General features: G+C 48.9%; 1 protein-coding gene across 1 annotated transcript in view; it reads right to left on the reverse strand.

Moving 5' to 3' along the window:
• Positions 1 to 3642: 3642 nt before the first annotated feature.
• KLB (klotho beta) overlaps positions 3643 to 15015 on the reverse strand; it is a 30805-nt gene continuing 19432 nt past the window's right edge. The window contains exons 2-5 of the mRNA XM_056125598.1: positions 11711 to 12221; positions 9894 to 10162; positions 5658 to 6795; positions 3643 to 4031 (exon numbers count right to left, since the gene is read on the reverse strand). Of these exons, the coding sequence (XP_055981573.1) occupies positions 3643 to 4031; positions 5658 to 6795; positions 9894 to 10162; positions 11711 to 12221 (2307 nt within the window). The remainder of the gene's footprint in view (positions 4032 to 5657; positions 6796 to 9893; positions 10163 to 11710; positions 12222 to 15015) is intronic.

A 15015-nucleotide genomic window follows, 5' to 3' on the forward strand; every position in this document is an offset into this window, starting at 1 on the left:
TTTTGGTCCATTACAAGACTCATGACGTTGATGGCACTGGGAGCTAAGAGATGGTCCTGAGGTTTTGGTTCTTGCATTGCAAGCTGGCAATCCTGCTTTGATCTCCAGCACTGCATGGTCAGCCTAGCCAGGGGTCACTCCTGAAAAGAGCCAGAAAGAACCCCTGAGTACTGCTGTGTGTGGTGCTCCAACCTCTCCCAAAGTGATGAGATTTTTCAGGCTGAATTCAAAGCATTAGTATACAGGCAATAGTAGCCACCAAGGGAGTGATTTTTTTTTTTCAAGTAATTAATTTCCAAGCATTTTTTTTTTTTTTTTTTTGCTTTTTGGGTCACACCCGGCAATGCACAGGGGTCACTCCTGGCTCTGCGCTCAGGAATTACCCCTGGCGGTGCTCAGGGGACCATATGGGATGCTGGGAATTGAACCCGGGTCGGCCGCGTGCAAGGCAAATGCCCTACCCGCTGTGCTATCGCTCCAGCCCCCCAAGCAATTTTTTGTTTCTCTCCCAGCATCTTACCTGCACATTTCATAAAACACTTGCAAGGGCAATAGGAATAAACGAGTTTATTTGGAATACATTACATCGAAAATTAAACATTTTGTGGGGCCAGAGCGATAGTACAGTGGGTAGGGCGTTTGCCTTGTACACAGCCGACCCAGGTTCGATTTCCGGCATCCCATATGGTCCCCAAAGCACCGCCAGGAGTAATTCCTGAGTGCAAAGCCAGGAATAACCCCTGAGCATGCTGAGTGTGACCCCAAAAGCAAAAAAAAAACATTTTGCAACAATGTGCTGACCTCATTTTTCAGGATCTTTAACACATTGAAGCTGGTGTAATATACCACCCAGTGACTCACTTTTAATGTGGCTTAACAATTCAGTGCCAGTATTGTAATTAGAGCAAGTACAATTTTTCTGTGTTTGGGCCACACCAGCAATGTTTATTCTGGTTCTGTGCTCAGGAATTAATCATGGTGTTTCTGAGCCCATATGGAATGCTTTGTGTAAGGCAAGGACCTTACCTGCTGGTACAATAATACCTCTCCAGCCCTGAGGAGTATGATTTTTAATGAGCCAAATTATTTACTGAAGAAGTATATTGCAATGGTTTTAAAAGCATGTTGTAAGTGACAAAGGTCTGCAAGCATGAACTACAGTATTTGAAGCTTACAGCAAGGCTATGTTAAGCTTGAACAAAAGAATGCGTGCCTCACAAGTATGGGGTCCTGACACCATACACAAAGTATATTTGCAGATCAGGGGCCTAAGATACTGGGTAAGGCACTTACTTGCCTTGCAAGTGGCTGATCCAGGGTGGATTCTCAGCATCCCATGTGGTTCCCTGAGCACCACCAGGAGTAATTCCTGAGTGCAGAGCCAGGAGTAGCCCCTGTACATGGCCAGGTGTGACCCAAAGAAGGGAAAGAAAACTACCAAAAGTTGCAGTATGATAGAAAAGTTTTATTTCTTAGAGTGACTGCATTTGGAAAAAGCAAGTTGCCCTAAGGCTGTAGAACTGAAGCCCAATCTACTAGGTCGCCAGCTGAGCACTGCTCAGCAGCCAAACCCAACCATAGAGAGCAAATTGATTTCCTCCCACATGGATCTAGTTGAACAGTACCTTGAAATGTTGCTGATTGGAATCTGTTAGGTACAAAATCCAGTTTGCAGAGGACCCAGAAAACAAAATTGCCGTAATTCAAGGGCTTTTTTTCCCCTCTAAAAATCATGGTTTGACTCCTGAGAGGGTGGACAGTGGCTGACTGCTGTGTGCAATCAAAGAATGGGGAGAAAGGAGTGTGCATTTTCTCTTCCAACTTTTTTGAGTAAAACAAGATAGTTTTTATTGAGACTTGTGAGAGGATAGAGTTGTGTTTCAGAGAGAACAGGGGCAGCAAAAAACCATAGAGATGAGATAAGGTGTTTGAGAGAGAACATGGGCTTGAGGACCAAGCCTCCAACTCCAGTTTTAAGGAGTTAAAGTCAAACTTTCCAAGGTCAAGATTTATAGTATGAAAACAGTTTGTAACTGATCTGCATTCTGTACCTTGGAGGGAATCTTACACATACGGTGCAGCAGTGAAGTTCCTCAGGCAGAAAGCAGGTTTTGTGGAATTAAATGTTACTTCATGAGTGAACAAACTGTCATTTTAGAGTGTTAACTCTTCTTAATCAGATCTAACTGCTACCATTTATTTATTACCATAGAAATCAAGTGAGGTAGAATGATGCAAAAGGTTCTAGGACCCAGAATCCTGTTGCTGGCAAGTGTGTGTGGGTGTTTGTTTTTTAGACCACACCCAGAGTTGCTCAGGGCTGTTCAGAGATCACTCCTGGTAAAGCACAGGGACCATTAGGTGGTGCTGTGGTCAGTTGTGTGCTTAGCAAGTGCCCTACTTGCTGGACTATCTCCAGCCCTAGATTAGTCCCAGATCCTTCCATAAGATGAGTTATGTAAACTGCATGGATCTGGTAGTGGGGTTTGGATAAGAGGGCAGTCCTGGCATAACTTAAGGTCCAATGTGCTGAAGGTAGGATCCAGGCTTTTGTCTTTCTCCCATGCAAAATGTGTACTTTGCCATTTGAACTTCATCTTCAGCCCTACATGTTTTATTTATTTGGTTTGGGGACCACACCTGGCAATGCTCAGGAGTTACTTCTGGCTCTACTTGGAAATCATGCAATGCCAGGGATCAAACTTGGGTTGCCATATGTAAGGCAAACACCTGCTGTTACTGTCATTTTGGACTCTTCTTGGTTTTGGGGTCACACCCAGCTGTGCTCAGAGCTTTCTCCTGGGTCTACTCAGGGATCACTCCTGGTGGTGGTCAGGGTCCATATGGGATGCTGGGAATAAAACCCTGGTTCGGCCACATGCAAAGCAAGCACCACCCACCATATCTCTGGCCCTATGTGTTTTTGTAGTATCAGATCTGATTAAATGAAAGACATCACAAAATTTGATGTTTCAGAAATGCTTGTTTTTATTGAGAACTGAGGAATTGCTGTGCTTCAGTTTGCTGTAATGTGGCTATAGATACATACTACATCAACATTCGTCAACTGGGTGGGCCCCCTGGATATTCCAAGGGGGCCATAAAATGTAAATGGAGGACCACAGCACAAGATTAAGGGGCCAGCTGGTAGAGCGAGAGGTTTTGGGGGGAGAGGCAAGGCTAAAAGTGCCATAGATGAGAAACAGTACTATATAATCTTCTCTTCTGGGGACCAACTACCCCAACAAAGGGAAAAGCACCTTATTAGAAAATGTCACTGTCCAATATTAAAGAGCTTTAAATCTCTGCTGTGAAGTACCTTTCCAAATAGCTACTGGTAGCTCTAGAGAAAGCTAGAGATTGGTGGGAACAGCTCATCAAACATGAAGCAGGGAAAGACAGCCACCAAGCGTATTGTACAGCTAGGCAGAGGCTGTATCTTCACATTGAAGAGCTGAATTCTCTGTCACCAACCAGAATGGAGTCCTTTGAGAAACATAAAGCAGAGACAATGTCAGCTTGCTCACAAGTAACACTGAGGTGTTGTTACTCTCACATTGTCACTCTGTACCCAATTAGATCTTCTGTATATAGAACTGGAGTGAACTTTTAAACCTTTACCATGCAGACGAATAGGATCAGTTAGCTAAGAACTCTCTTCTGCCCTTTCTTCAACGGCATGTGTTGCAAGTTCTTTGCCTTCCAAAATTTTCTTTTCTTTTGCTTGTGAAAGATGGTAATTGACAGAAGCAGAACCAGAGTGGAGAAGAAGCAACAGGTAAAGAATATCAGCGGCTTCTTCTGCACCAGGAATAGGCAGACGACACACTCTGTACTTCTTGCATTCGGTCTGCAGTGCGGCTCACTGTCCTCAGAGGGAAAGCCATTGTCACTGATGAGCTTGTTGTAAAGCTGAACTGAGGATTTAGCTTTGAAGTCAGATGTGAAGAACCCAAATCTGGGTTTAGATTTTTCTTCAGTCAATTTGAATGCATAATAGCCTTTGACTTTGACTTTATCAATTAGGTGTGCTGGAAAAAAATTCAGAAAGATTATTATTTTTTTAGGATTATCTTGAATAATGTTTTAGTTTACTGAAACAAGCTAAAGTTGTGGCCTAAAAAGTAGTGATTCTTATTACGGGGGTCTTGGATACTGTTATGATTGATATAAAGAAGGAAACCCCACAAAGAGATCTGAAGTAAAATTTGGATTCATAAATGATTAAAAACATTTGAGAGGGGCTGGAGCGATAGCACAGCAGGTAGGGCGTTTGCCTTAAATGTGGCCAACCTGGGTCGATTCCCAGCATCCCATATGGTCCTCTGAGCACTGCCAGGAGTAATTTCTGAGTGCAGAGCCTGGAGTAACCCCTGAGCATCGCCGGGCGTGACCCAAAAAAAAAAAACAAAACAAAAATTTGAGAAAAGGAACCAAGAATTGGGGCAGGGGCTTGACCAGTACCACATGGTACTGAGCAGTGCTGGGGGTGCTTCATCCCTGCACCCCCAAAAATGGCTCCCAAAAAGTGGAGCATTAAGTTTCTGTCAGACACAAAAAATGAGCGTATCTGGCCAGGTCTCAGATTTCATGTGCCCTTGGTACTGCCCAGTGACTACACTTGGTTTCTTCTGATCCCTCACTACTCTTCATCCTGATGCTTTGAACTGACCTGTCTTTTCAGCCACTGAGAGACTGGAGGGGTCTGCAGTCCTGTGGTCACATCACCCAGCACTGGCCTCTGCACTTCCCCTGGTCCAGGCAGGGCCAGGCTCCTTCCCTATATACTGCAAGTTCCTTTGCCCCTGCCGGATCATTTCCATATCAACAGGGCGGAATTTCTGTCCATAGCTCTCAGCACTGGTGTTTGTCCATTTCTGACTGATTTTTTGACTCCTAAATATTGAAGTGCTCCAGAGCTCAGCACTCTGTATGCCGCTCTCTTCCTAGCTCATTTGCCCTGTTTCAAAGACCATCAGTGCACTCTTCAGTCCGGTTACTACCTCTGCCCCAGATCTCTAAACCTAAGGGGGGGTTCACCAGCATACCCGACATGTGCTAACTGGATGTCCAACTGACACCTTCAGCTTAAACTGATGGCGAACCAACAATCCATTTCCCAAACCTGTCCTGCTCGTTCCCCCAACCTGGCAAATGGCCACTCATTGTTTCAGTTGCGCCAACCAAAGACTTGCTATCATTCCCACTCATCTCTCGCTCCTCCGTCTAATCTCAGTGAGTTTACCTTCAAATGGAGAGATGGTGCAGCTGGTAGAGCGCTTGCCTTGTAGGTGGCTGACCGGGTTCTATGCTCTGAGCACCACCAGGAATAATTCCTGAATGCAGAGCCAGTGGTGGCCAAAAAGAAACAACAACGAAAAACAATGTGCCAAGGGCCACAGCAATAGAACAATGGGTAGAGCGTTTCCTCTGCACATGACTGACTGATTCTATATTAGGTCCCTTGAGCATGGCCAGGAATGATCCCTATTTCGGCTCAGAGTCAGGAATAAGCCCTGAACACCGCTAGGTATGGCCCCCAACCAAAACCAAAAACTTGCAACTGCTGGAGCCAACTAGCTAGCAAAGCTGCATCGGCGGTGCCTGCCGGGGAAGAGTGAGAGGACAGGTGCTTTGGGGGGCCCTCTCCGCCCCACCTTTTAGCGCCTCCTGGACGTATTTCTCCACGTAGTGCTTCCGGAGCCGGTCGTCGAGCGGGGCCGGGTCGTCGATGCCCCCGGCCGTGATGTACACGTCCACGTCGCCGTAGCGCTCGCGCACCCAGCGCAGCACCTTGCGCTGGCCCCAGGGCAGCACGGCCAGGCGGCTGGGCGAGCTGAGACGGGTGATGTCCTGCAGGAACTGCACGTCGCGGTCGCCGTCGTGGCGCGGGCGCGCGTGCATCACGAAGCGGGTGGTGAAGTGGTTGAGCGCGCAGAAGTCGGCAGCGCCGCGCACCAGCCGCCGCTCGGCGTCGCTGAAGGCGGGCAGCTCCGCGCTGGACAGTCCCTGGCGCCGCCGCTCCGCCAGGTGCTCGCGCAGGGCCCGCGGGTAGTCGCCGTCCCCGAAGAGCGGGTCGGCGAACCAGGCCAGCTCGAACTGCAGGAAGCGCTCGGCCGCCCGCGCGTGCGACGGCGCGTACGGGTCGGCGGGCTCGGCCCAGTCGGCGTGCAGGGCCAGCGCCAGCGCTCCCCGCTGCGCCCCGCGGAAGTGCGCGTCGTACAGGCGCCAGGCGCGCGCGTGTGCCAGCAGCAGGTGGTGCGCCGCCAGGTACGTGGCGTTACCCGCGCGGCCGCCGTAAGCATCGCTCAGCCTGTTGGGCTCGTTGATGGTGATCCAGAGGCGCACCAGGTCGCCCAGCTCCTGGAAGCACAGCCCGGCGTAGTCCTGGAAGGCCTGCACGGTGGCCGGGTTCAGCCAGCCGCCGCGGCGCTGCAGGGGCGCGGGGAGCCCCGGGTGCGCGTGGGTCGGGTGGTAGAGCGTGACCATCGGTGCGATGCGCAGCTTCAGGGCCTCGCTGATCACGCAGCGGTAGTAGCGCAGGGCGGCGCGGCTGGCGCTCGACACGTCGCCCGTGGGCAGGATGGAGGGCCAGTCCAGCGCGAACCTGTAGTGGGTGACCTTCAGGCGGGACAGCATCTCCAGCTGCCGCTTGATGCTGACGAAGTCCGTGCACTGCGCCGGCCGCGTCTTGAGCCTCACGCCGTCCACGCGCTGCAGCAGCCTGTTGCCCGTCACGTTCCACACGTACAGGTGAGGGTCGCTGAACTGCGGGGACGAAGCCACGGACTCCGGCTGGGGAGAAGCAAAAATGCTCGTTCAGGAGAGCACGAGACTGAGAAAAGGAATGAGCCCTTGGCCCGAGCATAGCCCAGTGGGCAGGGCACTCGCTCGTCTTGTCCTCAGTCCACCCGGGTTTGATTTCCAGAGCCACTTAGGATCCACACACCTCCAGGTGTGATCCCTGAGTAAGATCCGCGTACCGCCACCTGGTGTGGCCCAACAAACAAAATCAAAATCCCAAAAATAAAAACACCCAAAAAGGACCCCTGTGTCGTTCACAGGAGCTTTTTTTGTGCTGCCTCCCGGGAGGTGGGAGGAAGAACCTCTTGACGGCATATCTTCCTTTCCAACTCTTCTTTCTGGAGGGTGGGGCTGAGGGTGGCGAGGGGAAACAGGGGGCAGACCGAGCAGGGCTCAGGGCTGACTCTTGGCTCTGCACTCAGGAATTACTCCTGGCTGACTGGAAGGACCACATGAGGTGCCGGGCACCGAGTCAACCTCAAGCGAGGCAAGAGTCTTACCCTCTGTACTCAGGCCCCAGCCCCTCTCTGCCACCTTTGTGCCTTGAGGACAGAGCCTGTATTCCCTCACCACTTTCTTTGGCACTTGGATTGTGATAGAAAAGGCTGTCAGATCCTCCCTGAAACTCCCTTATTTCGTGGGTTTTTTTTTTTTTTTTTTTTTGCTTTTTGGGTCACACCCGGCGATATGCACAGGGGTTACTCCTGGCTCATGTACTCAGGAATTACTCCTGGCAGTACTCGGGGGACCATGTGGGATGCTGGGAATCAAACCTGGGTTGCTTGTGTGCAAGGCAAACGCCCTACCCGCTGTGCTATCACTCCAGCCCCCTCATGTATTTTGCTTTTGTTTTGGTGTTTGCAGTACTGAGCCTATGGATCCAGGGCCTTATACATGCACAGCACGTATTCTGCCAGTAAGCCACAATGCTGGCCCTACACTTTTCTTTTCCTGCAGTGTGCGTGCGTGCGTGCGTGCGTGCGTGTGTGTGTGTGTGTCTGTATCTGTATCTGTGTATCTGTATCTGTATCTGTGTCAGATAACTAACTAAATGTCTCTGTGATATGCTGGGGGTCAAACCCAGGGCCTCACACACACACACACACACACACACACACACAGCAAGCCCTTGATTGCTGAACGACACCCCGGGCTCCTTCTCAAAATCTCCTCCATTGATTATTGGATCTGATGGTGTCTCACCCGCTACGCCTCCACCCTGGTCACAACTCTGATCTCCAGTTTCTGGTTCTGTCTTCTCTTTTATTTAAATTTGGGGGGCCTCCCAAGTAGTGCTAGGAGATCTGGGGCCTACCAGAGATTCTCAGCCAGCCAGGATCTGAGAATGGGATGCTGCTTGGACCCCCCCAGTACTGGGGACCCGCAGACCAGCCTGGCGGTGCTTGTGGGGTTGTTGGGGGACGGCTCCAGAGCAGCACCTGGCAATATTTGGGGGACCATGCTCTGGAAATCAAACCTGTGTTGGGTGCATTCCAAGTTGCGCCCTAACTGCTCTACTTTCTCCAGCCCTCAAGCTACTGCTTTAGACTCCAGGCTCGATCCCATTGAAGTGATAGAGCAGATGTGCTGGGAGGTACTAAGGGTTTTGGGAAAGTGCTCAGTGAGCTCTAAGACATGCAGTCTACCAACGTAAGCAGTAGTGATGTGCTTAGTTCTCCTTGGTGGCAGAATATTTCTCCTTGGCTCCAGAGTCTAAATTAAAACAGATAAGGACATAAGAAAAAAATATTTGGGGGGCTGAACCCATAGCACAGTGAATAGAGCACTTGCCTTGCTTGAGGCAGACCCGGGTTTAATTCCTGGCATCCCATATGGGTCCCGTATGCACTGCCAGAATTGATTCCTGAGTGCAGAGCCAGGAGTAACCCCTGGGTATCTCCATGTGTGGCCCCCCCCCCAAAAAAAAAGTCACAAAAATAAAATCTCGTTTCTAAATGTATGATCAAGAAGCAGAAGTTCTGCACTGATTTTAACCTACTGGTTCCCCCCCCATGTTTGAATTGTAATGCACCTGGATAATGAACCTTTGGTAAACATTTTCCTAATTGTTTCCTTGTATGTCATCTTTCATAGCATAATTACCAGACCATATCACTACCCACGTGCCATCTGCCAGTCAGTTATCTAGAACATTAAACCAAGGCAACAGTGGTCATGTCAGGACAAAGTTAAACCTGTATATAGCCCTTGACGTAAAATCCTCCTAGTTTGGTTGTCCAGTTTAGGGTTGTGAAACCTCAGAGCATCATGATATTGAAAGGGTGTTTTCTTGTTGTTTTGGTCTACATTCAGCAGTGCTCAGTCCTAGCTCTGTATTCAGGGACCACTCCTGGCAAGCTTAGGGGGTCAGATATGGCATGCCGGGTGTAGAACCTGGGTTGACTGTGCGCAAGGCAAGCGCCCTACCTGCTGTATTGCTGCTATGTCCCCTGAAAGGGTATTTTGAAAAGTCTGTCTTGGGGGCCAGAGTGATAGTGCAGTGAGTAGGACGTTTGCTTTCAACACGGCCAACCCAGGTTTAATCCTGTCTGGTCCCCTGAGCACTGCCAAGAGTAATTTCTAAGTGCAGAGCCAGGAATAACCCCTGAGCATCACCAGGTGTGGCTCCAAAACAAAAGGAAAAATTTTAAAAAATAGTCTATCTTGACTGGGGGCCAGAGTGATAGTAAACCATATGAGAGAGAATATATAAGTAGTATATGTTTGTGTAAATATATATATATTATATATATATAGTATATGTTAGTATACACACACATACAAAGTAAATGTGGGGTGGAGAGATGACTCAGAGTGGTAGAACGCATGTGCAGCATGTGTGAAGTACTGGAAACTTGGCACCACATGCCTTACCTAGAACCCCTAGGTAGCCACTGAGCATAGCCAGGCCCCAGCTCCGCAGCACCAGCCCAGCACTGAACGTCAGGCCTGTCCCCCAGGCCAGACTGCTTCAGACTGCTGCCAAGAGTGAGGCCCGCTCTCCGCACCCCAAGTCCAGTAGGTGTGTCCACTTTTATTATTCTTATCATCTCTCCATGCCTATAGTTGATTTGTAAGTAGTCACTTACCTTAAGGACAGATTCAGTGACACCCCAGGAGAAGTCACAGGGAAACTGGCCTTGCACTGCCGGTGTGGACTCTCTTAAAGTAAAACCATTATCTTGTATGATCTGTTTGTAGTAATGTGCTGAAGACTTGGGCTTCCTTTCTTTTTGTTCACTATCAAAATCCACGTAAAATAATCCTCGGCGAGTGGTGTAAGCGTCCTGCCATTCAAAGCCATCCAGAAGAGACCAGGCTGTGTAACCAAACACTTGTACTTTATCAAACCTTATTGCTGTGCAGAGAGGGAGGGAAAAAGCAGAGATGTTTGGAGGACTTGACACCCCAACTTCATTGACACGCTAGGGAACAGCACATCATGAAACGAACTAAATGTCTCTCATTTCCAAGCCCTTCTGTGATACAGGCGATAGTTCTGCACTTGAAAAGTGGCTGTGGGAGACATAGTAGAGCAGGTGAGGTGCGTGCCTTGCTTGTAGCTTACACAGGTTCGAATCTTGGCACCTCACATGGTCCCCTGAACAGACAGGAGTAATTCCTGAACCCAGAGCCAGGAATGAGCCCTGAGCACCGCTGGGAGTAGTAATCCCCAAACCAAAACAAAAATATTCCTGAGACTTATGGTGCAAATCTGTGTCACAAGGCATGGTTGTTGCCAGCCCTGTACAGATGTAGGATCTTGACCAAGAATTTCCCAGCCCAGGGTTGGCTTGGTTCCCATTTTGGACAGACTCTTCTTAGAAGCAACCCTCAGGGACAGCATGCAGACATGGGCAGGGGGGAGGCGGGAGGAGTGCTGTGATGTAAGGCCATGCTGACTGGGCCGAGGGGCAGGCGCTGGGCCCACCTTGCTCGGCTCCTGAGCTCAGTCCCCTCAAGCTAGTGAACAGGGAAGGTGGGCACACAGGATCTCCTGGACCTCACTGTGACTCTGCGATTCAGTAACTTCCAGGAGATGGTTTAAAAAAAAAACGAGGGGCTGGAGCGATAGCACAGCGGGTAGGGTTGCACACGGCCGACCCAGGTTTGATTCCCAGCATCCCACATGGTCCCCTGAGTACCGCCAGGAGTGATTCCTGAGTGCAGAGCCAGGAGGAACCCCTATGCATCACCGGATGTGGCCCAGCCCCCTGCCCAAACCACACCCCCCAAAAAATTATAAAAAAAGAAATGACAGGGGCCAGAGAAATAGAAAATGGCTAAGGCACACAAAAACTGACTACAGAGTTCAATTCCTGGCAACCGAGATGGTCCTCCAGGCCCCCAAGCCCCACAAGGAGTGATCCTGGCACAGAGAAGAGTAAGACCTGAGCACAACCAGGTGTAGCTTGATTCAAAGGTGGCTTTAAATACTCATAAGATGTCACTGTCACTGTCCTCCCGTTGTTCATCGATTTGTTCTAGTGGGCCCAGTAACTTTGTGAGACTTGTTATTGTGTTTGGCATATTGAATACGTCATGGGTAGCTTTCCAGGCTTTGCCATGTGGGCGAGATACTCTCGGAAGCTTGCTGGGCTCTCCGAGAGGGGTGGAGGAGTTGAACTCGGGTCGGCCATGTTGGCTGCATGCAAGGCAAACGTCCTACCTGCTGTGCTATCGCTCCAGCCCACTCATAAGATATTTTTAAAAATTCTTTTTAAATGAGGGCCAGAGAAATAGCATAGCAGATAGGGTGCTTTCCTTGCACTTGGCTGATCTGGGTTCAACCCCTGGTACCCCCTAGTAATTCTTGGGTGCAGAATTAGGAGTGGCCCCTGAGCATTGCCAGGTATGACTCAAAAACAAACAAAAATTTTTTTTAATGAACTAATATCCAACCCACCTCGAAGAACCTGGTTGATGAAATTCTTCATCATGTAGATGGCAGTGGTATCCTCTGTCTTCACATGACTGTCTGTGAACCAGCCGTTCTCAGCAATCAAGATTCGGGGATTGTCATATTCCAGTTTGATCCAGTTCAGCACTTCCCGTAAATTGAGGGACACCGCTTGTCCCATTTTTGCCATGGTGTTCTGGGGTTTGAAATTGTTGGGTCCAAAGGAAAAGGCAAAGAAGTCAGCTGTGCCCCTGATCTCATTCTTCTCTGCCTCGGAGAAGTGGGGCAGAATGGAGAGCAACTTCTTCTTCATGAGCTCGGGATAATCTCCTTCCCCGTGGATGGGGCTGGCGAACCACCCAAGCACTGACGCCATGGACTGTTGGCATTTGAGGACATCCATCGCATCTTCAGATCGATTTGGCTCAATCCAGTGGGAGCCCAGTGTGATGGATAACCAGCCCTTCTGTTGCGGACGGAAATTTATGTGGTAGTTATGCCAGACTTTCGAATGAGCCTGATAAGAAGAAAGGATCATTAATCTTTAGTGTCCTGTGGAGAGTATCATGCTAAGTGACATGAGTCAGAGAGAGAGGACAGACATAGAATGACTGCACTCATTTGTGGAATATAAAATAACATGAGACTAACATCCAAGGACAGTAGAGACATGGGGCAGGTGGACCACTCCATGGTTAGAAGCTTGTCTTATAACATGAGACAATGAGCCATTGAGCCATTGCCCCCATCAGGTCATAATACTTTCCCTGGGAACAATTCAAACCAGGGCTGCCAGGCATTTGGGATGGAGAAGGTACCACTAAGTCAATGATGGTTGGAGGGATCGCTTGGAATGGGGGATGTGTGCTGAAAGTAGACTAAGGACCAAACATGATCTGTTGAAAACCATGATGCCCCAAAGTAGAGAGTAGGAAGGTGCCTGCCACAGAGGCAGAGAGTGGAATGGGGTGGGGGTGACAGGAGGAATGCTGGGGACATTGGGGGTGGAAAATGCACACTGGTGGAGGGATGGGTATTTGATCATTGTATAACTGAAACTCAATTATGAAAACTTTGTATCTCACAGTGATTCAATTTAAAAATTAAAAAGTTTAAAAAAGATCTTTGTGTCCTTACCAGGGTTGTCACTTTACTGGTAGAAGACCTTCTTATGGACCACATTAATGAAGTATCTGGTTTTCAGGCCACACCTAGTGGTGCTCTGGGGTCACTCCCTGCAATGCTTGGGAGACCATGCAATGTCAGGGTTCAAACCAGGGCCACCAGCATGCAAAGTTTCAGTCCTTCAAACTAATCCCTTGGCCCCAAGGGAAACAATGTCAAGTGGATTTTTGGAGCAAGGAAATGAAATAAAAGGTTGTTTGATTATCAACCCACTCCACTTAATGTGGAACAGTGCCTCCAGGAATGGGGTGCCCTGGGTTGGGGAGGGGAACAGGATGGATGTGGCATTGGAGACACAGTACAGGGTAATGTGCTTTGCCGTGTATGTGGCTGACCCTGCCTGTCCTTGGGTCCATATGGTCCCCTGAGCCCAGAGCAGAAGTAAGCCCTAAAAATCCTTAGATATAGCCCAAAAAAACAAATAAACAAATAAACAAAAAAATCCTTGGGACCAGAGAGATAAAACAGGGTTGAGGCACTTGCTTTTTTTTTTTTTTTAAATGTAGGAGTATTGCTATTTATTCAGCCATTGATTAGGCTGATTGAATTGGGCATGAATTCTGCCTTACGTTTTTTTTTCTTTTTATAAATTTATTTATTAAATCACTGTGAGAGAAGTTACAAAGCTTTCAGGTCTAAGTCTCAGTCATACAATGATGAAAACCCATCCCTTCACCAGGAGGCACTTGCTTTGTAAGTGGTGACCTAGGTTCAGTTCGTGGCATCACACGTGTTCCTCTGAGTGCCACCAGAAATGGTCCCTGAGCACAGAGCTATGAGTAAGCCCTGAGCATTGCTGGGCATGCTACCCACCACTCCCCCCAGGACAGGATGTTATAATTACTGTTTCTCCTATACTTCACATTTGCAGCTGAGCACTCATAAGCAGAACCTCACGATCTGTTCCCAGTCTATTTCTAATACATGTACTGAGCCAGTGATGAATGCCTGCCTTGCTCCCAGTCAGAGGCAAAAATAATCTTTTTTGATTGTTTTTGGGGCCAGACCCAGAGTAACAGGCGCCTTGGTGCTGGGGGTGGGGGTCACAGTGTTGGGGTTCAAATCTGGGCTTCCTACATGCAGAGCATGTGCTCCAGTCCCTTGAGCCATTGCTCCCATCACAGGTCATAACACTTTCCCTGGGAACATAAGACTAAGAAGTGTTGAACAGAAACATGTCAATTGCATAACATGGGGCATGATGAGAAAAGTCAAGAAAAACATAAAGCATCGTTCATAAAAAGCCACGAGTTACAGGGACTGGAGTGCCAGTCAGTACTGGGTACTCGCCTTGCACATGGCCAGGGTCCATCCCCGGGTTTCATGCCCAGCATCCCATATGTTGCCCGAGCCCACCAAGAGCGATTGCTGAGGGACTGGAGTGATAGCGCAGCAGATAGGGCATTTGCCTTGCACGCAGTCAACCTGGGTTCGATTCCCAGCAGTCCCCCGAGCACTGCCAAGAGTAATTCCTGAATGTATGAGCCAGGAGTAACCCCTGTGCATTGCCAGGTGTGACCCAAAAAGAAAAAAATAAATAAAAAGATTTTTTTTTAAAAAAAGAGCGATTGCTGAGTACAGAGCCAGGTGTAGGCCCTAAAGGACACCATTGGTGGTCCGCAGCACTGCAGGCCCAAGCAGCACTAAATCCTCAGACTGGCATCTCACCTCAATTAAAAATAGGAAAAAAAATGCATTCCGAACAATGATTCTAGGGGCAAGAGAAATTGAGAGTCCAGGAGTTAAGATGCTTATGCATGTTCCATAGCTGGCACCGCTTATGGTCCACCAAGCCCCTTCCAGGAGTGATTTTTGCGCACAGAGCTAGGAGCAATTCTTGAGCACAGAGCCAAGAGCACTGCTGGATGTGATCTAATAACCCCGTTGCACACAACCCCCTCCAGTTGTTTTTTTTTTTTTTTCCTCAAACAATGATCCTAGGATTGGGTGGTGGTGCAATGGTGGAGCACAAGACTCTTTGCCTGTCTGAAGGTCTGGCTTCATCCCCAGAATCAGTAAATAGGTTCTCTAGGCTAGTCAACAATGCCCAAAGCCACTTCTTGGTCCCACCCATCCCTGCCCTGTCCAGCATCCGATTTGTCTCTTTACCACTTCACAAACCTCCC

The sequence above is a fragment of the Sorex fumeus genome, unplaced genomic scaffold, assembly GCF_029834395.1.
Source record: "Sorex fumeus unplaced genomic scaffold, SorFum_2.1 ptg000055l, whole genome shotgun sequence".
NCBI classification, from domain to species: domain Eukaryota; kingdom Metazoa; phylum Chordata; class Mammalia; order Eulipotyphla; family Soricidae; genus Sorex; species Sorex fumeus.